The sequence below is a fragment of the Vitis riparia genome, chromosome 13 (assembly GCF_004353265.1).
Source record: "Vitis riparia cultivar Riparia Gloire de Montpellier isolate 1030 chromosome 13, EGFV_Vit.rip_1.0, whole genome shotgun sequence".
NCBI classification, from domain to species: domain Eukaryota; kingdom Viridiplantae; phylum Streptophyta; class Magnoliopsida; order Vitales; family Vitaceae; genus Vitis; species Vitis riparia.
The window spans coordinates 6,048,852-6,071,516 of record NC_048443.1 but is presented as its reverse complement, the minus strand read 5'-3'; the positions used below and the strand labels follow the sequence as shown (position 1 = coordinate 6,071,516).

At 32.3% G+C, this 22,665-nt stretch overlaps 1 protein-coding gene across 2 annotated transcripts; it reads right to left on the bottom strand.

Annotated features, from left to right (window-relative positions):
* Positions 1-10: 10 nt before the first annotated feature.
* Positions 11-11,999, bottom strand: LOC117929152 (hydroxyproline O-arabinosyltransferase 3). Of its 2 annotated transcripts, none has more exons than XM_034849373.1 (9): positions 11,916-11,999; positions 9,259-9,900; positions 7,263-7,330; positions 6,972-7,173; positions 6,315-6,412; positions 6,128-6,197; positions 5,922-5,993; positions 5,544-5,657; positions 11-371 (listed from the first exon to the last, which is right to left on the bottom strand). In XM_034849373.1, the coding sequence occupies exons 2-9, from the start codon at positions 9,676-9,678 to the stop codon at positions 309-311; spliced, it is 1,107 nt and encodes a 368-aa protein (XP_034705264.1). In that variant the 5' UTR covers positions 9,679-9,900; positions 11,916-11,999; the 3' UTR covers positions 11-308. The 2 variants fall into 2 exon arrangements, with proteins under 2 accessions (XP_034705264.1, XP_034705263.1); XM_034849372.1 differs by having other exon boundaries at positions 11,662-11,997.
* Positions 12,000-22,665: the final 10,666 nt, after the last annotated feature.

Here is a 22,665-nt window from a genome sequence, read left to right as displayed (position 1 = left end):
ATAAGCTAGATTTGATCAAAATTTTGGAGTGGTTTTTTCAGTCAACCATGTTGCTTTCATTTTTGATCTCCAAGAGACATAGTTCTGTTTGCACTTTCTATATGAATCCAAGACAAATAAATCAGAATCCCTACTTTTGAAATTGAAATATTCTTATTCAGTCTACACTGTTCTTTTTGATACCCTAAAATATTTCACCTGAGGTCTGTATACATCGATCTTTTCTGAGAGGCTATGCTGTGATCTGAATTTTCTTTGTTGTCAAAATTGAGGTTTCATGGCCTTTATCCTTTTCAACCATAGCCTATCTATTGTGTGTCCCACCGGGGAAGGTTCGCAGTTGCTTCGTTCACCATCTTCACAAGAGTCACCTGCAAATGTGAAAACAAATAGAGTCTTATCATGATTTCCATCATAATGTGCATAGAATGAATTCGTAATTGTACAGTGCGAGTAAAGATCCCAAAACACAGTAAAGATGAGCATAATAATATGCCTGAATTTAAATAACCCCCTTGATCCTCTTACATAACTCTAAATGGAGGAATCATATTTTTTGTATTTTGTCCCGATGCTCATCCTAATACGAACAGGGTTCTAAATAAACTCCTTTCACTTTATTGTGATACCTTCCAATAGCACCATTCATATTTCATCAAGTTGCTCGACTTCTATAGCCATGCACTTGTGGCAATGTGGCTACACCAAACATGGTCTAAATGGATGATATCTTTGCAGAAAGGGAAATTTTTGTCAAAGTCAACTGTTCTTCAAGGAATCCATCCTCCAAACCAATTTATCTATTAATTTTTTTTTAATACAGAAAAATTCAAAGATTATTGTTCCCTTGAATTTTCTAGCTCAGATTCATCTTTTGAACAAAACATGCTCCAAAAAGGAACACTAAGTAGTAGGCAGTTTAACTGATCCAGTGATGGATCTTCTCAGGCAAATCAGTCCTGTTATTCCACAAAATTAGCATTGCTTAAAACTATCAAATGGCTCATTATTTTCACAACATATTTCCACCAGCTTTCTTGTCCAATTAAGTTATTCATGATATGGCTTTTTTAATAACTCAAAAATCCACCAGTCCTGCTTGCATGACCAGGGAAATGCACGGATACAGAAACCACACCCTAAGAACTATACGTTACTTCTCCTACATGTGTGCTTGACAACAGTATGGTGCCAGCCTGACAAAGATTCTATGCTTTTGTTCATTCCTTGAGAAGTGAGAGGTGAGAATTCTCCCTCTAGTATGAGAAGTGAGAATATGCTACCTATTGGGTAAGGAATAAGAGGTGCATATACCTCTTATTGCATGATATACAAATGACACTCCCTGCCAGTGAATTATGTGGTAGCTTGCATGTAAATGATGTGCTACTGAACTCTAGAGATGCCATGTGGTCTCAATGATAAGAGTGGTTCCCCAGATAAAGTTTTGTTTGCTATTGGTATCAAGAGTTTGGGACTCTCAACTTGTTATTCCCCCATGAGGTCTCAAGCTCACCTTTCTCAGCTTGTCCTGAGCTCTATAAGGTGTCAAGCTGTTGTAGCTCCAAGAAACAAGCTTGTTAATAAAAGAACAGAGAGCTGGGTGTGCAGCAGCATGGTCCATGCACAGAATCCATGGAGACCTTAAAGCCTTTCTTGTTCTTAGCTCTAATTTCTTCTGTAGCTCTTTGTTTGAATTAAAGTTCTCTTCATCTAGTTTGAAGTTTGAACCCATCTGATATACAGAGGAATAAGACAGACATATTCCAGAACTCTTCATACAACCGCCAAATAAAACTTGTTTCATGAATTATCCTTAGCAGGGAAAGCACATGGCAGCACTGCAACTCACTAGCACACGATTTATAAACAAGCTACCACAAACTAGGCAAGAGGATGTGATATTTGTACATGACAGAAAAGGGGTGCAAATGCCTTCATTTCTTACCCAATAAGCAATAGATTCTCACTTCTCATACTTAACGAAGAGCTTTCCTCCTCTAACCTTTACTTTCTTGGCACATTAACAAAATCCAGCCGACGTGCAAGGGAAGCAATCAAATCAGTTTCTAAGTCTGGCCCAAAGATCAGAAGCCTCAACTACTAAAAAGTCCTCTAGAACAACAAAGCTTTTGATTTAGTAATAGGCAAGTGATCACCTTAGGACGATTTGCCAAATCCATAGGTTGATAAAAAAAATTTTCTTTAATGTGGCATAACCAATAAATAAATGCAAAAACAAGCAGGCTACCCTTTTCATATGGTTTTTGAGATTTCTTGCCTTGTGAGCATGGCAATGATCCCATGCACTTCATTTCATTAAATTTCTTAAAAATGAAAAACATTAGTATCTTACATGTCTATAAAAATCGAAGCACTAAAATGACAATCTAAACAACATTAAAGCCTACTGAAGACAATAAAGAAAAAAGAACAATGCACAACAAGATTGTGGAATAAAATCCTGACACACCCTTCCCAGTGACAGTCAAAAGGAGGATATGAAAGGCTAATCAACCCAAGCACCAATAGTAAAAGAATTTGGGCCTCAAAAAATTGGGCCCAAAAAATCCAACATGGTCATACTAAAATCTCTCTCAACTCTTTTGCTCATAAGGTTGATAACGATACTTTGCAACCCTAGATATCCTTATTCTTATATGTAGTGAGCGAGATGTTTTTCTCTATTTCCCTAGCATTGTCTTAGTCCTTGAACAACTAACTAAAGGGCCCATTTAGATAGCTTTCCTATTTTTGAATTTAGCTTAACACTTAAGTTAAAGCCAAAATCAAAACTTCTAAAAAGTAACACTGAAATAGCTTCCTGCATAAGCCAATAGAGTTTTTTTTTTTTAAAAAAAAAGTACCATTTTTTCTAATTTCTTTGTCAAACTCTTTTCAAGTCATAAGCTCTTTCAAAAAAATTAACTAACTAAAAAGGGTAGGAGCTCTTATTAAGCTTACAAAAACTAATCCAAACAAGCCTTAGATAAGGTAATGGTTGGCAACTTGGTACTACTTGATACTAACCTCATTGATACCCATCATAAAGTCTTTGCTGAAGATGATTAATGACATGAGAATTTCTCATACAATGTATGGACCATATGGCTACATTGCATTGTGTTTAAGGTTGGTAAGATATCAACCAAAACATTGTTAGGCAACAAGATGCAATCTATTTTCCTGCTTTCCATCTTTCTCCTTCCTAATTTTCTTCTTCTATCAAAAACTACTTATGACATCTTAGGAGCCTACTGTCAGCCCCTTAGACCCTTGACTTAACCATGGAGGAATAGGCCTCATGGGTAGGCCTTGCACCCATGAAAGCCTAGGATGAAAGTAGGGAAATCCTGGAGGTTTGGTGGTTCAAACTCCAAGAGCCATGTGAGGAAGCCGCAGGCGAGCTAGACGCGCACTGCACGCGCACTAAGGGCGAGCCAGACGTGCACCGTGGGCGAGTCAGACACGCACCTCGCGCGCACCACGGGCGAGCCAGACGCGCATCATGAGTGGGCCAGAAGCGCATCGCGCGCGCACACGGGCGAGCTAGATGCACACTGCGAGCAGGCCAGATGCGCACCGCGGGCGAGCTAGACATGCACCGCGTGCACACCAGATGGGCATCGGGCGCGCACCTGACTTAGGTGGTGCAGATGAAGGCTGACTTGGAATTTTAATTTATAATTAAAATTATATTCCATTATGCATCCTCAGACATATTGATGTCTCCTCAAGAAACAATGAAAACGACTCGTATTGCTCTTTAAGGGAAGGGTAGGTGACTCAAAGGAGGGAGCCACCAAGAGAAGCCTTGACCGCACCAAGGGGGCACCATGGCACGGCCTTGGCGTGCCAAAGACACACGACGCGACTCGAGCACGCACACATGGGCTCCACGACATGTGTGTTGTGCACCCCGTGGCCGCAACGGCACGGGGCCTGGTGCGGCCTACCCCCTCCCCGCGCAGGCACGAGGGCGCCTAAGCCTTATGCGGCGAGCCAACTGATGAAACCATGGGCACAATGCCATGGTCTGATGGCTCCAATAGCTGACTCGCACCGAGATGCCTACGCACAGCACAGGGGCATAATGCCCTATGCACCAAGAAGGATTGGCCATGGGCGCAATGCCATGGCTCATTGCTGGGAAGCTAGGAAGCAAGCCCAAGCCATGGGCACCTAGACATGGCACGGGCCCTAACATCAGTGTGAGGAAGGCGCACTGATGCACCAGACGCTTGGTCAGATGGGTGATGCATGCTGCCTAGCTCAGAGGGCTTGATCAAAGACATGCTGATGGGCACCCGGTCACAAGAGGCACCTTGAGGGGGGAGGGGTCGGGTTGTTAGGGGGACTTACCAGCAACTTGACGAGCAAGACCTGAAGGAGAAGGCAGTGCAGCTAGCAAGTGGCAGTTAGCTCAGACAACCAGTGACCAAGTCAAGCCGTAATTGACCTGCAGTTGGCTGAGGATGATGGCTGGTGCAAGTGGGTGGCATGTGCAGCCCACTATCTGGGGTGGTGGTTGGTTATGCAGGGCAGTTGAGGGCAGTTCTGGCCAGTTGCATGACCACCTAGTTGGCTCCAAGATTTGAATTGAGGGAATTCAAATTTGTAACTGCAGATGAGTCTTTTAAATAGGGCTCCTGCAGCCTTGAAACAGAGAGTGAGAATTGGGGAAAGGGTTCCTTCTCGTATGCCTTGGGTGAGTGCATTGTACTCTGGTTCAAGAAGCAATTTGTCTTGTAAGAGTGATTAATACAAGTTGGGAAAGGATTTTCCTGTAACCTCGTGTGTCCCTGTTGCTTTGTTATTTCTGTATTCTACTCTGTTCTTCTAAACGTTGGGAAAGGAAGGTTGGCTAAGGACGGGACCTTAGCACCGCACTCTCGTGAAAAATTAAGTGAGATAACCAGGGGTGTGACACCTACTTTGCCTCAATGTGCATCACATCACCGAACAAGTCTGCAGAAGTACCATGATGGGAGGGATTTCACATGTACAAATGAGCATTCCATGAGAAAAGCTCCATAAGAACAAGGAAATATAAATAGTAATACCAAAAATGAAAATTTCTTTGTTCTCCAGCCGATAATAATGAACATAAAATAAAGTTAAAACACCCTTGTTAGGCTCCCATTAACAGGGATGATAGAGGAAAGGGAGAAAAAACATAGCTAAAAGAAAACAAGACAAGAAAAATTAGTATTAGAAAATGAAATTTTCATTTGATGGTTAACCCAAAACAACTATACTATGAAGATAGAAATCAAAAAGTTAAAACACACTTAGGCTCCCACTAACAGGGATGCTAGAGGAAAGGGAAAAAAAACATAGCCAAAATAAAACATGAGAAGAAAAATTAGTATTAGAAGATGAAATTTTCATTAGATGGTTAACACCAAACAACCATACTATGAAGATAAAAATCAAATACCAGCAGTATAAACAATTGCCAGTGGAATCTGACTTCAATTGTAAGTAGACAGCATACATGGGAACAAGGTATATGAAATGTGAAGGAGTCACCATGAACATACCACACTTTCAGGAACCCCTGGAGGCGGCAAGGAAAGGTTTCTAGGAGGAGGTCCACGTAGGTATGATCTCTTGTCAAATCGCCACTCTCCAATTTTCCCATATGTCAGCTCACCCTGAATATCAAGAAACTTTGAATAGATAACCACAGAACCAATACCACAAAATGCGAACTTAGGGATACCCAAACATAACGATGATAAGAGCCAGTAATAGATAAAATATAGTGAGAATATTAGAAGGAATAATGTCCAAGCCCAGGAAAAGAAAAAGCATGCTTGAAGAATCGAGAAGAACAGCAAATAAGATGAGATACACAGTTGTAGTTGGCTATGAGCTTCTCATAATATGAGGAAATGGGATGGAAGAAGGTACTTTACCTTTAAGTTGTAGTCACATCCATAAGTGTAGTGAATAATAAACTTCTTTGCAGTTTCTAAATCCCATGGTGGCTGAAAATTTAAAATTACAAGGACTCTTCAAGATCATCTTCTATATACATGTACTAATGTTGTCTCTGATGGATAATGCAAAATACTTGGAACATAGACTATATCATCAAAATTTAAAATATTAGATGCCAAACCTGCAACATAAAGTCCTTCTGAAGAATATGCTGCACACCATGCAAAGCAGATGCTACTGCATATGCATACCTTTGTTCAAGAAAGGAAAAAAAAAAAAAAAAGGTTGTTACTAACACCAAAATGTGCTAGAATTAGCTGGAATACCAGGGGAAAAAAAGGCTGTTTCCATGTGGAATTTTGTCTCACATTTCTAGCACCCATCCAAATACTTTATCAGTTTCTGGGTCATCTTTCATTCTCAAAGAAACATTCATCCATGTAGGCGCAATCTTCTCCAACAACTCCTGCACAAGACAATTAAGTAAACCAAAATGTAATTCACATTTTTACAGAAAGAAAAAATGAGGGAGCAAAAAAATAAAGAAAGAAAGTGGGGCTTTTAGATGTAGAGACATTGTAATAGTAATTATAAATTAAAATGATAATAATAAATAATGAGAGTAGAAGTCGATTGGTTCCTAGTTGAGGGCCCAAAACACATCTTTCTCCCTTTTATTCCATTAAACCTAAAGTATATCAATTTAAATTAAAAGGGTAATATAGTCAGTGCAAATTTCAATATTATATTACTTATTTCAAATTGGCCAAACCACATCACTCTAGCACCACAACTTAAATATTCCTCTCCAACCCACCAATGGCTAGTTTATAGTTGGGAGCATGCAAGTATCACCTGTGCCACCACTAAAAGTAAGAACAAAGTAGAAGGCTAGCATCATCATCATCTGATCATAATTTTAAATAACTAGCATAAAAGGGATATAAATGTTTCAATAATTAAATGGCCCACCATTGAAGATAAAATCAAGTATCAGTAGGTAACCTAGCAACAAGAAACTTTACCCTCTTGATAATTACAGGAGAGTTGCCAATTGGATCAACATTTGTCACAGGGCCATATTCCTCAGGATAGAACTTCCTTATTATTTTTTCATTTTGAACAGGCTTAATGTAGAAAAAGGGATAGGCAGCTGGATAGTTTCCATGTGCCAAATTAGGCAGGGGCTTTATAAATATGTGATCAGGCTCTGCCATCAGTATGTATCTGCAGCAGTAGAAGAGTAAATAAGCTTTAGTATCTGTTCAGAGTCAAATACAACCGAGTTGCAGGTCAAGAAATATATAGAAACTCACTCTTCCTCAATTGTAGCCTTTTCCAGCCATTGCACAAAGGCCCATGGTCTGTTTAGGACAATGTATCCCTGGATACAGCATTTGTAAACCATGTCACGAAAGAAATAGTAAATCCAATATCTTAATAATTTAAGAGACAGACTAACAATTATCATTAGCGTACATATGATTAAAGGAGAATAAGAACAGCAGAAAGAACATCTAATAATTTGCCAGCCTAGAGGTAACCTGGACAAATTCTGGCTCTTATTGGCTAACTTAGAAGCAGAGGATTAACACTCAACTTCTGTTTGAACTCCAGATACTTCATGGAAATTACTTAAATTGGAGTTTACGACATTTTAAAAAAATTGTAAAGATTCGAGGTTTTAGCCATGAAATCTCAATTGAAGAAATCTCAATTGAAGTTTGGCCGCTTTAGAGTGAAACATAATGAGTTGATGTTAAAGCCATGGTCATAAGGAATGCCACCATATATAACATTCATTGAGAGACAAATCAAAAGGCTGAAAGTATATAGAATTCCTGCAATTATCTGTCTTATGTAAAATGAACTATCAGGAGCAGGCACAGTGGAAATATTTTAAGGAAATCCTGAAATGTAAGAACTTTTTCCACAATGTGTGGTACACAGTCAACTCAACTCAACCAAGTCTTATCCAGTACCTTGTGTTCTGGTGTATTATCCAATACTTACCAAACCATTCAAGAATACTAATGTTGGAATGACAACATCTGCTCCCTGATGACATTGATTTCCCCATTTAGATTGTCATGTTGGGATTTTATTTGACAAACTCCACATAACCTAGTCAGTGCATGCCACCCATCCAGTTTGCAATGTCTACACATCATTATGACCAGACCATCATACGTGCTATATTCTGCAACCTAAGTGCAAGGTAGATAAGACAGTTCTCCACTAGAATGGCACCAAGTGTCCTTTCCCTCCTGCTGGATGTACTAAGTGGCCAACTCCATATTTCTTCTTGAGTCACAATGCTAACCATTTAGGCACAAATTTCTACCTATGAATGGATGCCTGAATATTTCAAATATCCATGAGATATGGAGGCTCACTCAAAGTGGATCATAAGGAGTCCATGGATTTAGAAGGAAATACTATTTCATTCCTATGAACCTTGAGTAGCTTGGGCATGGGAGAGCATTTTAGAAGTAGCCTAGGGATCTCGCTGTAATGACTAGAGTTAGAGATCCATCAAGAAGCGATTGACATGAATCGAGCCTATTCCAGCCTGCATAAGTAGGAGAAATAATCCACCAATATCTACAAGACATGCTACCATCAGAAATGTCCATGTTATCACACGGGGATTCATGGGAGTCACTGTTTACAAGCACTATAAAAAGGCTTAATGTTTTATGGCAAATGAGTAACAGAACTCAACCTTGCTATCCTAGATATCAATATTATCTTTTAATCTGCTGATGATTGTGAGTTTCTCAAAATGGAGCACCCTCACTATACACTCCTCAGTCCTCTCCTTTCTCCTCTCAAACTTTGACAGATGCCTAACAGGGTTGACCTCCTCTAACCAAGAACCCAACACAATATTTTGGTGCTTCCCTGGGAAGTTAGTATAATAAGATGGTGGCACAGGAAAGGGTCCAGTAAGTCTTGTCCACCTCTACCTTGTGCGTTTGACCACAAAGAGCTCCTAGTTGCACTAATTCCAACTCTCATCTCTCAAGCACAAACCCCACCCAAACAACTTCTAACTTCTTTTACAAATTTATTCCTGAATTCTACATATTATTCTATGTGCCTAACAATTCTTCAATCACAAATTTAAAGCTAGGAATTGAGCTTTTGCATGAGAAAATATCAGTAACCAGGCAAAGAAAAACATATAGAATAATGTGTTCCTAGTTACATGGAGCTTGCTTTCAATCTTCCAACAACCTAAAAGAATGCCATTATACAACAAAGAATATAAGAAGCAAAGCTGTATAATAACAGAAGAAGATTTCTCACCCGATCCAAACCTGCAGGAAGAGGATCAACCACAAAAGTAGGAATCTCTTCCATCAGGTTATCAGGACTTCCTGAATGCAGAATCCTTGTAAATCCTCCCATCTCTGATCCAGGCAAGTCCTTTTTCTTCTTGTACCAGTAGTACATTATGCGACACTGCCATTTGCTGTAAGGAGCATCAGTTGCTGTTAGGGCAATGTGGAAGGGCAACTTGGCATTTTTTGGTTTTCTCTTATTCTCAGGCATCTCTATAATTGGATCAGATAATAAGCGATGGTCTGATTCATCAACAACCAACGTCCCCGTAGCTCTATTATGAATTGTCATTGTTAACAAGTTGTATGTCGCAAAGAAAAACCCAAGAGACAAAAGGACCAGAAACAGTGGTGAGATACGTGCCATAGCCTTCCTCCCAATCATTTTTTTATCATAAAGGAAACAGAATTCTAATCCTCAGAGCCAAACAAACCAATTCTCCTACTTGAAACAACTAATGAAGAAAACCATTAGCTTGATGAAACTCCTCCAGTTCACCAGTCCATGATATCATGGAGCCACAGTTGTAAAATCTGATTTATATGGGAGAACTTCCAAGCACTTTTTCAAGATAAATGAACAAAAAAGAAAGCTTTAACAAGCTATCTGCAAAAGAAAATAATAAGGATGGGTATCAATAATAAGGAAGAAGATCAAATTAAGATATGCAAGGTGCATGTCAATAAAGGCAGAATTTTTCAAACTACAATGATTCAAAATTCTCATAATTCATATATAAGATGTTCAAAATGAAGTCATTAACCCAAAACTCATTCCAATGCAACAGTATTTATTGACAGAATTTTATGCATATGCCTAAAAACCAATTTTTCAAAAGATGGATGCAAAAATTCAAGCTCTAACAAATACTTTTCATAATCATAGTGACATAGGAGTGTACTTCTACATGGTCCAAGAATCTGAGTCAAAGGGGCTTGAGATTCTCACATTAATTTCCTAAGCTTCAGCCAAATTAGAACCAGATTTTGAGAAATCTTTTGGAGTAAAGCTGGTGTTGATCTGGCAGATTTTTGGTAAAATGGTTCTACTTCATTCAAGTCAACTGGGAATTCCTATTTTTACCTCTCCTTTTCTTACTTTCATTAATTTCCTAGGTGAAATTGCAGTCCATCAGTAAGTCCTTAAGATGTGATCTATTTTTCAGTTAGAAAGCTTCTTGGAATTCACCTAGTTAGTTAGTTTGGTGTTGAGAATGTAAGTTAGCTGCTTTGGAAGCCTATGCTTGGAGGGTTGTTCCTAGTGTAAGCTAAATAAGTCTTTTGAATTGTATGGGAGGGAGTTTTTTGCTGCTTTAAAAGAAGATATCTTCAGTTCAACAGAGAGTACTTTTCTCAAAGAACTCTGTATCTCTTAGGTGGATTATATTTTTTTTTTTATTGGAAACGACACAAGATTTATTGATTCTTAGGTGGATTATATTGACTGGTGGGTTCCAAATTTTCAATGGACTCAAAGGGTGGTGATTTCCATATCCCTGGGGAGTTCATTGTAATCTTATCCTCTGTTTTCTCCATCATTCTGGTATCACATAGGGACAAGATAACCATGTGATGCAGATTAATTTAAGGTACACAAGATTCACAGAAAAGAACATGAAAGGAAATTTCAGACCATATCTGTTCAAAATGCTCATTAAACCTACAAAATTAATAGCAATTCCCCAGTATACAGCATAACATGGAAGCAATTATAAGAATACTAGTTCTATATGAACAACTTCGGAAAGAAAATTTCCCGGAGATAACACAGAAAAACATAAGCTCTGAGAAAAACCTACACAAAGATAAGGGCAGAATTTCTACGTGATGAAGGACTAAGGTCAAGTTGAGGTGCACAAAGTTCATTATACATGCAAGAAAACTAAAACTAGAATGATGAAAAAATTGTTTCATATTGAAGAGCAAAGTTATCTAGAATAATTGACTAAACTCATCAAAGGATTCAAACCCATAAAACCTTTTCCAATTCTCTCACCCAGAACATAACCTGAAGCACTATCAAACAATGTCTTCCTATCATACAAAGACTAAACAATTTTTAAGCAGATACCCAAAAGATGCAACCTTGAACAATGAAAATGCATTAAAAATAAAAACAAAATTATCAATGTGCTACAATCCAAAATGGATCAACAAAAAATGAAATTCACAGAACTAACACTACGAGATAATTGTGATTGATCAGATCAAACAAAACTCAAAAGAACAAGCCACCAATCATTACAATAATAGCAATAATAAGAAGAAGAAGAACCATGAAGGATTGATGAATTCTGGGTCAAACAGAGAAGTGAGGTCAATATTTCCTCAAAAATCCAAACTTGAGAACTTGGGTTTAGAAGTCTACCTGAACAGACCAAATGGGCACCAAGAAAAATAGAAAAAAAGAGCAAGAACAACAAAAACTGGAGCAACTAGAGCCTAAATAAACATGGGGTTGACGCAGTGATTAAAGAAGGAGTGAAGACGAGAGAGAAACAAATGTGTGAGAGTTGTCAGCGAATTAAGTGAAGGAGTTAAAGAAACAGGGCAGAAAAATAAATTTGGAAATATAGTTATTGAGATCAGAGGGACAGGGAGAGAGAGAGGCAGAGGCACAACCTGAAGGTGTCTGAACACAGCAGGAAAAGAGAGAAAAAGAGAGAGGAGAGTGTTTTTTGGATCCGGAATTCATATTTGAAAAGTAGGTCTTCTGCTTGAAGCTTTCTAAAGTCGTCCCTGTCCCCTTTCCCTTTACAGAAATATTTTACATTTTCTTTTATTTTAAATTTTCATTAATTAAATTTTTATATTTCTTTTATTTTTATCTGAAATCAGAATTCTGAAAATTCCATTTATTTTTAATTAAAAAAATAAAAATAAAAACTTCCTTATTAAAATCAAAATTCTTTTTCTTTTTTTTTTGTCTAATTTGACTTTAGTATATGCCAAATGTCGGAACATGGTGGATGGCCACTAAGGATAAGAAGCTCATCATTAGTAACGATAACGAATAAAACAATAATCAAGTCAAAACTGTTTGATAAATATATGATAAATAATTGATTATAAAAAGGGCAAGAATAATATACATGACCAAGGCCCCAATCCAAAACTTTTTGGGCTTTCGATTAGGCTGAAATTTTAGGCCCTGTTTGGTTTGTAATAGGAATGAGAAAAGTAAATGTAATTGGATTATTCCAAATTCTTATGATAAAAAAGTTAAGAAAAGATTATTATGGTGTATTTGGGATTGTTTTTTAGAACAGTTTTTTTGTTTTTTTACAATAAAAAACACAGAAAACATGTTTAATAATAAAAAATTGTTTCCTATTTTCTATTCTTAAAAATGGAAAATATGGTGTTTTCAAAAAACGTTTTTTAGTTGTTTTTTATTATTTTCACTTGTTTTCTGAAGGTTATTTTAAAAAATAATTATATAAACATGCAAAATAATTAAAATAAAATACTAGATATAAAAATTATTTTTAAAACATATTTAAAAGTTATTAAAAGGTTAAAAATATTTTAGGTTTTCAAACGGACTTTTGTTACACAAAATTTAGATAACAATTTTTTTAGAATTGCTCTAAAAAATTATGTTTTTAAATTGTTTTTTAAAACAGTTATCAAATATGCCTTTAGATTATGTTTGATAATGATTTTAGAAAATGTTTCTAATTTTTCTAATGTTTAAAAAATAAAAATTTTCAAGTATTAAAAAAATTAAAAACATTTTCTAAAATCATTAGCAAACACACTCTTATTTTTATTTAAGTATTTGTATGATTAAAATTAAAAATAAAATATTCATTTACAAATATTCTTTCAACTAAATAAAATCTAATAGATGGGTTTTTTTAATAAATAAATGCTTATAAAATAATTTTTGATGTTTTTCCTACAAAATATATATGTAGTTTATATTTATACATTATCTAATAATAGAAAATATTGTATTTTTAATAAAATAAATAAATAATTTCAAGAAATACATCGATAATAATTATTTTGAAAATAATTAAGGTAAATAATAATGATTTTGTTTATGTTTAAGTAAAGAGATATTGATGTTGAAAAAATAAATAATTTATTAGATTGTAAAAATATTGTTTTTAAGGTTAAATTGATATAAATGTTAACTATTCATAGGCTTAAAGGGTATATTAGTTATTACTAGGTTGGAATTAGTAAAAAAACATGGTAGGACACTTGTGGGAGATCATCTGTAGTTGGACATAATTTTTAATTTCAAAATATTAATTAAGGGATATTTAGTTGCTTAAATAGGATATGATATATATATATATATATATATATATATTAGGATATCTTACCATTTTTAATGAAATATAATATTTTTAGAAAATATATCTAATAAAAAAGATATTATACCTAAGAAGTAATTTTTTTTAAGGAATGAAAATATGATGTTAAATATATAAAGAAATTGTATATATTAAATAATACATATATTTTATACCATTTTTTTATGTGAATTTAATTTTGGTTTAATCAATTACTTTTTTGGCAAAATTGTGTAGTATAAGAAAATTAAAAAAAAAAATCAAGAAAATAAATAAAAAGTAAATTTATAATTAATGAAATATATATAAAAGGAGAGATTGAATTATATATCCATCGATTATGTTACCTTATATTTGGTTGAAAATAGGATATATCATGATGTAGTATGGTATCCTGAATATATCATTTATATATTATTAAAAATAAAAATAATTATAAAAAGTTAAAATTATATATAAATAATTAAAATAACTTAAAATATTTGATCTTTTTATCTTTAGTACTATCATATTAAATCATAATAAAAATAAAATATAAATGTATTAATTTATTTTATTAAATAAAAAAATTATAAAATTTAATTATTAAGAAGATAAATCATATATCAATTAGTGAAATAAAATTTTATTATTTATTTTATTCACATTTCATTAACTTTATATTTTATTATTTTTTTGACATTTCATTATTTTTTTTATTTTATGATTTTGTTATTTGGTTTTGTAAAATTCTAATAGTAAATAGCCATTCTATATTTATTGTAACCATTATCGAATGAAAGATGGCTAATATTGAATTCCACCTTCAACCTCAAATTTGTCGAAGATCTAAACCCACCATTGAAGTTCAACTACAATTAAGATGGCATTTCCAAAGCATTCCTTTGGAATTGCTTTGTTTTGTATGAATATATGAGGTGTAACATGAGTTCCATTTTTTTTTCTCTAATTGTTTTGTACGATATGATTTATTTGGTAAACAACAATTTTCCTTTGGATACTATTTTTTTTGTTACAAAATTTCAAGAAAATTTTCTAGGTGTTAGTAATTATGACTCAAACTATTTATTTTTATTTTTATGAAAATCAATATTTTTATAGTTTATATTTGGGTAAATTATTATTTTTGAGTTTGACTAGGATTAAGAAATTCATTCTTTAGGGTTAGCCCATGGGATTTTGTAAATATATAGCTTTAGATAAAATTTATAGTGAGACTTCAAAAAGGTAACTATAAAAAATGTCAAAGTCATAAGAAGAGCGTAAAAATACGCAATAGATGTATTGCATGTGTTAGACCAAAGCTTGATTAATCTCAATTTTAATGATAAAAAAATAAGATTTGAATCTAATGATTATATTTAAGTGTGAAACACAAAAATGTCTCTTAGGAATCATGAAGAAGATGCATGAAGCAAACAAAGAATTCAAGAAGAATAAAAGAAAGTTTATCAAGTTTATCATTAGAATATTTTATGTAAGACAATGAGTGTAGTAAGTTAGGATTATATATTTTTTTAAAGCATCAAAACATTCATCCATATTTTTTTAATTAGTTTTGCACTTTTATAATTTGGATGAAAATCTTTTTAAAGATGAAAAGGCCTACCTGGACCTACCTAGCTTAGGAGACTACCTTGAATATTAAGTTTTTCATAAAAAAGTCTTTGAAGTTTTCTTAAAAGGAATTCTCGACTTAACCAAGATGCACTTAAACTTTGAAAACATGTTCTTAAGTTTTAAAAGAATTTGTTGGAGAATGGTTGTAGCCCAAAACTCACTCAAACTTGCATTTATTTCAAGTTAGAGCACATGTGGATGCCCATGTAGACGACCACTTGCCCTATGATGTGGACTTTTGGCTAGTGGAAGGGATGTGGATGATCACTTGCATTGTGTTATGATTTTTGGTTATTGGAAGGGATGTGGACGTTCACCTGGATGATCACTTAGAAATGTGGACAACCACCTAGGTTAGTCTTTGAGGACGATACCCAGAGTACTACAAAAGTCATATTGACTCATTCTCTGGTTTTTCTTAGACAAAGTCATTACATAAAAAGACTTAGTATTTTGGACCACGAAGAATCGCGATCAATGGATCCAACTAAGATAAAAGAAAAATGTGTTTAGTGGGGAGACAATGTAAAAGAAAAGGTAGATCATTAGCATTGGTAACTTTGGTAAACATATATCTTCATTAAGGTAAATATTCTCTTAATTGTGAGTCTAATTCATAAAGTTCTTAAAGCAATTTTTGAATCATCATCTAGTTGCATCATAAAAAAATTTCAAATTTTTATGGATCATTTAAGCGACTTATTGATTGTTATGAAAAAAAAAAAAAAAAATCAATGGTTAAGACAAATGCTTTATCAAAAAGGAAAGTTTTCAAAAAAAATTTGAAGAAGCATCTTTTGGTTTCAAATGACTTAAACAATATCTAGAGATATTTGTTATATTTTATCAATTTAAATCTCTTGATTGAGAATATGTGAAAAATGAGGATGAGCTAAAAATTGAAAGAAGCACATTGATGACACTTAGCTCAACAACAAGGTAAGGGAGGAGTATTAAAAGTCAAATGAAGTTAAAGAAAACTCCACAACAAAGAGAGCAAGCAAACAAATAATCTTCTAAAGGAATAAAGGTAATATCAATCATCATCAAAGGATCAAATTGGTGTAAGAAAGGTATAAACTTTTGGTTTTATCTAAGAAATGCTTCAAATATTCTTGTTATTTTATCCTATTGATTTGAAAATTTTCATAAAGCAAAATTGAAAATATTTTTTGTTAGAAAAATTAGGTTAATCCAACTTATGGTAATCACCTTGGGGGGAGGGGGGTGAATAGGGTGATGGTTTCTTTTTTATGAATTTAAAATATGTGAATGCAAGAGATAATTATATAGAAGTAAATAATAAAACAATACAAAGACAATTTCATATAAAGTAAAAGAGTAGGGAAGAGAGAATGCAAACACAATATTTTATAGTGGTTCGGCGCAATCCGACCTACATCTACTCTCCTCTAGCTTCAATCCCAAGCTTGAGGTTCCACTAATTCAAGGTTTCCAAACCTAGACTTCAAGGAATATAATTGGATTATAGTTCTAATCCACCATCTTGGACTTTTGGCTTCAAGCACCCTTTACACTTCTCAGAGATATCCCACTCTTGAACTACCCCTCAAGTGATACCCCACACTTAAGAATCCCTAAGTGATACCTCACACTTAGATTCTTCATCTCAGAAATTTACAAATGAATGATCTCACAAAATCTTAGTATAGAAACTTTAAGCTCAAATGATACAAGAAAAACTAGGATTGAAAGGTGCACTAATGAAATGCAAGTTTTAGAACAATGGTGTCCTAAAAAACACTCTTAATGCTTGGCAGGTGACCATTGGACCTCGATTGGTTGAACAACCATTTTGGAAGAGAGATAAGTTTTTTTGCACCACTCGACCGGTTGAGCTGGGGGGTTGACTGGTTCCTCGTCCAGTTCAACCGGTTGAGTGATTTTTGGCTTAACAACCAACTTTTTCAACTTAAAACATTTTAAACAAGTTTGGAAAACATTTGACACAAACTTTTATTTGAAAATATGAAATTTAAAAAATTTAAAACAAAACAACTCTTGGATGATTTTGGTGCTTAAGTAAAGAATGTAATGCATAAAAATCCTAGTACACCAACAACCTTACAAAAAGATCTTATGAAGCTTGAGTCTTGAAAAAACACTTCTCTTTGAGGTCTTCTTCTTCTTCATGATTTCTCTTTGGCTTGATTTGTCTTTATGATTACCACTTTGGAAATCGTCTTACCTAATCATACTTGAAATATAATCATTAGTTCTAAACCTTGTATTGTTATCATCAAAACCGAGATTAACCAAACCTTAATTTCACATTTTTAATTATGGTCAAACAAAGAAAATGATTTTGATAAAATTGAAATAATTATTAATCCAAGGTTTGGATTAAGAAGAAATCACCATTTATGAAAAACTTAGGTGAAATAAAATAATCATGTGCTTGCACGTTTTAATAATGTTATATTGTTGGAAAATAGTGCTTTAAAAGAAAAGTCTTTCATTTCCTTAAAATTTTTATTTATCAAATCATGGTTTAAATTGAAAAATGTTCTAAGATTGAAAAAATTTTTATTTGGAATATGTTTTCAAATAAGAAAGGAAGAGAAGAGGAAAAATGATTTCATTTTGTATATTCTCATGTAAGATATCTTATCAATTGCTAATTGCTTATTAAGTTGCTTATGTTGATTATATTTGTTTTAGCAATCTTACATATTGATGCATTGTAATTAAATGATGATACATGTATGCATCTTGTTTATTATTGATATCCTATCAATTTCTAATTGTTTATTAAGTTGTTTCTATTGATTCTATTATTTTTGGACACCTTTAATATATTCCTTAAAGTTCTTAAACTTGAATGTTTAAGATCTAAGTAAGGTACGTGTATCAGTTAGGGTTTGTCAAGTGAGGTGTATCACTTGGGAACTTCAAGAGTGAGGCATCTCTTGAGAAAAATTATAAATGTCCATTGGAGCTAGTTCATTTAAGTGTAAAGCTTGAAGGCTTGGTTTAGAAGCTTTAGTATAGTGGAACCTCAAACTTGGGATTGAAACTAAAAGATAAAGAATGTAAGTGAGATTAGGTTGCATCATTATAATTAGAGTTCGTATTTCTCTCTTCCCTATTCTTTTTATTTAAATGCAAATGTTCTTTATGGTTATATAGTTGCTTATTTATCTGTTATATTCTTCATAGTTATAATCATATAATTTGCTTATTTAGTATTTACTTTAAATTGGTATAACTAGAATCCTAACATATTGGGCTTTGGATACAAAGAGGTTAACAGAGTTTGAGCATATAATTTTAAAGTTTATTGGTAAATTTAATTCCTTTTTCCCGTGGATGTAGGTAATTATGCTAAACAATGTATAATTTTTACCTTTTTTATTTAATTTTTTTTTAGGTGTTGTGATATTCCCAACAAGTGGTATCAAAGCCATCATGTGAAGTTGTGAGAAATATTTTTGAAGATTTTTTGCACAAAATTTGATATTAAGCACTTCAATGGAAAAGAATAATTTCAATACATAACAAATTATTGTTAACGATATTTTGGTGCAATTAGAAGTGTAACCAAAACCGAAAAAATTGACAAATCAATTCACACCAACCCAAAATCCAATCATATTGGTTTGGTTTTTAATAAAAAAAATGTCAATTTGATTTGAGAATTTTGAAAACTAACTTTGTCGGTTCAGTTTTTTATTTTCTTATCTCGTAACCAATAAAAATTAAATAAAAATGATATTCTAAAACAAAGTTTATTTTATATTAGGTCTATTAAAGTAATTCATTGTTTTTATATTATAGTCAAAATAATTTTAAATGCATTCAATATATTTTTAACATCAAATCCAAGTTGGTTTCAATTAATTTTAAAAACAAATTAGACTTAGAGCTTAATATAAATTCAAATTAATGGGCTTTAGATTCAAAATAAACACAGTTGGGTTGAAACTGATCTATGAAAACCAAACCAAACCAATCTCAAAGGCTTGGTTTGGTTCAGTTTTTCACTCAAAATCTAATCAATTTGATTTTTATCACATATAAAACCGATTACATTGGTTTGGTTCTTTTTTTTTACCCAAAAACCAATTGAACCAACCTTATTTACCTCGCTAGGTGCAATAAAGACTTTTCAAATTAAAAGGGAAGAAATTTAGGAGTATAAGATTAAGAAGAATTAGAAACAAAAATAGTAAGCTCTATTTATTTAAATTTATCTCCCTAATTAAAATATAATATTTTGATTAAAAATTCTTCTTCTCATTTGTAGGAAAAGTTAACGAAAATTTATATGCCAACATCCTTAACAAATAAATTATATCTAGAGAAAAAACTTATATAAACTAAGGATGAGCGAAGGAATTGATGTTGGGGATTATACAAATAAATTTGATAAGTACACAGTTCAATTATTAAGTATTGAGGTCAAGATTGATGGGGAAGTTCAAGATGTTATTTTATTGACAACTTTATTGAAATCATATGAGACATTGATGATTATAATTTTAATTGGAAAGATGATTTCGACTATGAATGAGGTGTCAACTACTCTTTCAGAGCCAAAATATTAAGAAGAGTAGTAGTTCATCTCATATCCTGAACAAGTTCTTTTAGTGAAGTCTAAATCATATTATATTAAGAGTAAATTGTGATGGAGATATTATTATGGGAGAGATGATTATTCCCAATCACACTCTTAGTCGAAGGATGTGAAGTATTACCACTATTACAAAAAGGGACATGTCAAGAGATACTAACAATGCACTTAGATGAAAAAAGAAAACTTGAATCTCAAGAAACTTCACATTCTCCTAATATTGTTGATGAAAAGATGTCATGAAATGCAAACAAAGTACCCAAAAACAAAGACAAAACTTGAAACCTATGAGATTCCAAGTTTTGCTAATGTTGTGAATCAAAATTTTGATAATGATGATAATATTTTTTTTATTATAACTGATCCAAAATTTTTTCACTTTTAGATTTTAGATTTTGGATGTTCATTTCATATATGCCCATATAAGGAGTGTTTTAACACACATAAGGGATCTGACATCAATATTATTTTAATACCTAATGATTCTAATTTTAAAGCCCTTGAAATTGGTATCATGAGGATGAAGATATTGGATAGTATGGTAAGCATATTAACCGATGATAAGTATATTCCTAAATTGAGGAGAAGTTTAATTTCTTTAAAGGCTTTGGATACTCTAAGTTATGATTTTTTTTTCCTTTTATTTTATTTTATTTTTCAAATGATAGTATTATGTAAGGTTGCAATTGGGGAGGGCTGATGACTAACCCAATCCCAACACAAATTAAAAAATAATTTACCCGAACTCCAACCTAAGGTATTCAACCCAAGCCCAACTCTACCTCATTTTTCTAAGTTCAGGTTGAGTTCAGGTTGTTCAAGTTTAGGGGCGGCAACAAGGCGGATTTGAGATGATCGCTTCCATCCCAATCCCGTCTTGTTTATTCAAAATAATTTTCATCCTTATCCCATTTAAAAAATTAAACAGGACGGAGTGAGGTGGGTATGAGAAATTCCCATACCCGTCCCATTTAATTTTTTTTTTTGAATTTTTTGATTTTTTAAAAAATTACTTTTAAATTTTTTAATTATATTAAAATAAATATAATTTATAAATAATTAAATTATTACATTTATTAAAAATAGGAAAATAAAAATTAATTTTATATATAATCGGGATTGGATGAAGCAATACTTGAACCTATCCCAGGTTTTAAAAAAAATCTCAAATGAGTTCCAAATCCGTTTATTTAACATTCAAACCCATCCCATTAAGGGCGGGACGCATACCGAAAAAACATGTCTTATTGTCATCCCTATTCAAGTTAAACTTGAGTTGATCGGATTGGTCATGTTAAACTAAATTGATCAGGTTACATAATTCAAAATCTATTTATAATATTTTTTTTAAAAAAAAAACTTTTTTAATGCAATTATATGAAAATTTAAATAGTAATGAGACAACTTCAAAATAACAACAGAAGAATAAACATAAAATTTGTATATTTTCTATAAAAAATGAAAACTATATGATATAATTTAATTTGATATTTTTTCTTAAGAATAAAAAAGAAAATGAATATTATTATATATGATAATATGTATTATATATATTATAAAAATATTAAAATTGAGTTTGGGTTAGGCTCGAGTTGTTCGAACCTTAGTCCAAGTCCAATCTAAATTGAGCTCAGATTGCAAAAATCTAACCCAAACCCAACTTGAATATTTAAAATTATTGCCCAAAACCGCCTAAATGTTAAGTTAGGTTTGGATTAGTTGGGTTAACCCACGTCCAGTTACACCCTAGTATTATAAATATTAATAAAGATACTTTAGTAATTATAAAAGGAAAAAAAAAAAAGTGAAAAATTTACAAAACTTTGATTTGTAACTAGAAAACCAAATTCCATTCCTATTGTATTATACTTCATTTCCATTCTATTTTCGTGCTTATTTCTACTTACAAAACTTAGCCTATAATTTTTTTTGAAGTAAATGTCTCTTACAATTCATATAGATACATAAAAATTAGATACCATGATGACTACTCGTGATTCTCATGACTCTCATGGGACTTGAATTTAAAAATAATAATCTTATTATTTCTTTCATCCAAACTTTTATATATAATTATATTATTTCTGGATAGCATAAAATATGTTATTTTTATTTTAGTTATTTTCACTTGTTTTTGAAAATTATTTTAAAAAATAATTATATAAATGATTAAAAATAAAGTTTTAAAGATAAAACTTATTTTAAACATATTTAAAAATATTAAAATATATTAAAAACATTTCTGATTGTCAAACATATTTTTATTTTACGTTTTCAAAAAATTTTATTAAAAACTATTTTTTAAAACTGTTTTAAAAAACAATTACCAAATAGGTCTTAACCATTAAAAATCTGTTTTTTTTTTTTTTTATCAAAAATAGAAAATAAGGTGTTTATAAAAGAACAATTATGAATTATTTTCACTTATTTTTAATTATTTTAAATATTTTAAAAAATAATTATAAAAAGATATAAAATTATTAAAAATAAAATATTACAAATAAAAATTATTTTTAAAATATATTTAAAAATATTAAAAATAAGTTAAAAATTATTTTTGTTGTATAAAGTATTAAAAAATAATTTTTAAAAACTATTATTCTTCGTAACTATTTTCGAAAAATTTTCTTTTTTCTTTTTCTTTTTTAAAATATAAGGTTAAAAAATAAAAAGTGACAAAATCCAGTGGACCACCCAAATTTCTGGGAGAAAGCATAAAGTAAAATTACTAATTAGTTCTTTCCTTCTTCGTCGGGCGCGCAGATGCGTGTCTTGGAATTCAATCCACACCGTCCATCAGGCTGAAGGTATTTTAAGATTGTCCCCCTTCCCAGCCAATTAAAAACATCCA

What these genes read in the sequence shown, in the direction of transcription:
- LOC117929152 (XM_034849373.1), bottom strand. Translation starts at nt 9,678, where the DNA reads ATGATTGGGAGGAAGGCTATGGCACGTATCTCACCACTGTTTCTGGTC. An exon ending in AAGGCTACAATTGAGGAAGA is followed by an intron (nt 7,174 to 7,262) that starts GTGAGTTTCTAT and finishes CTACTGCTGCAG; the next exon opens with ATACATACTGATGGCAGAGC. An exon ending in AGAAGGACTTTATGTTGCAG is followed by an intron (nt 5,994 to 6,127) that starts GTTTGGCATCTA and finishes TTAAATTTTCAG; the next exon opens with CCACCATGGGATTTAGAAAC.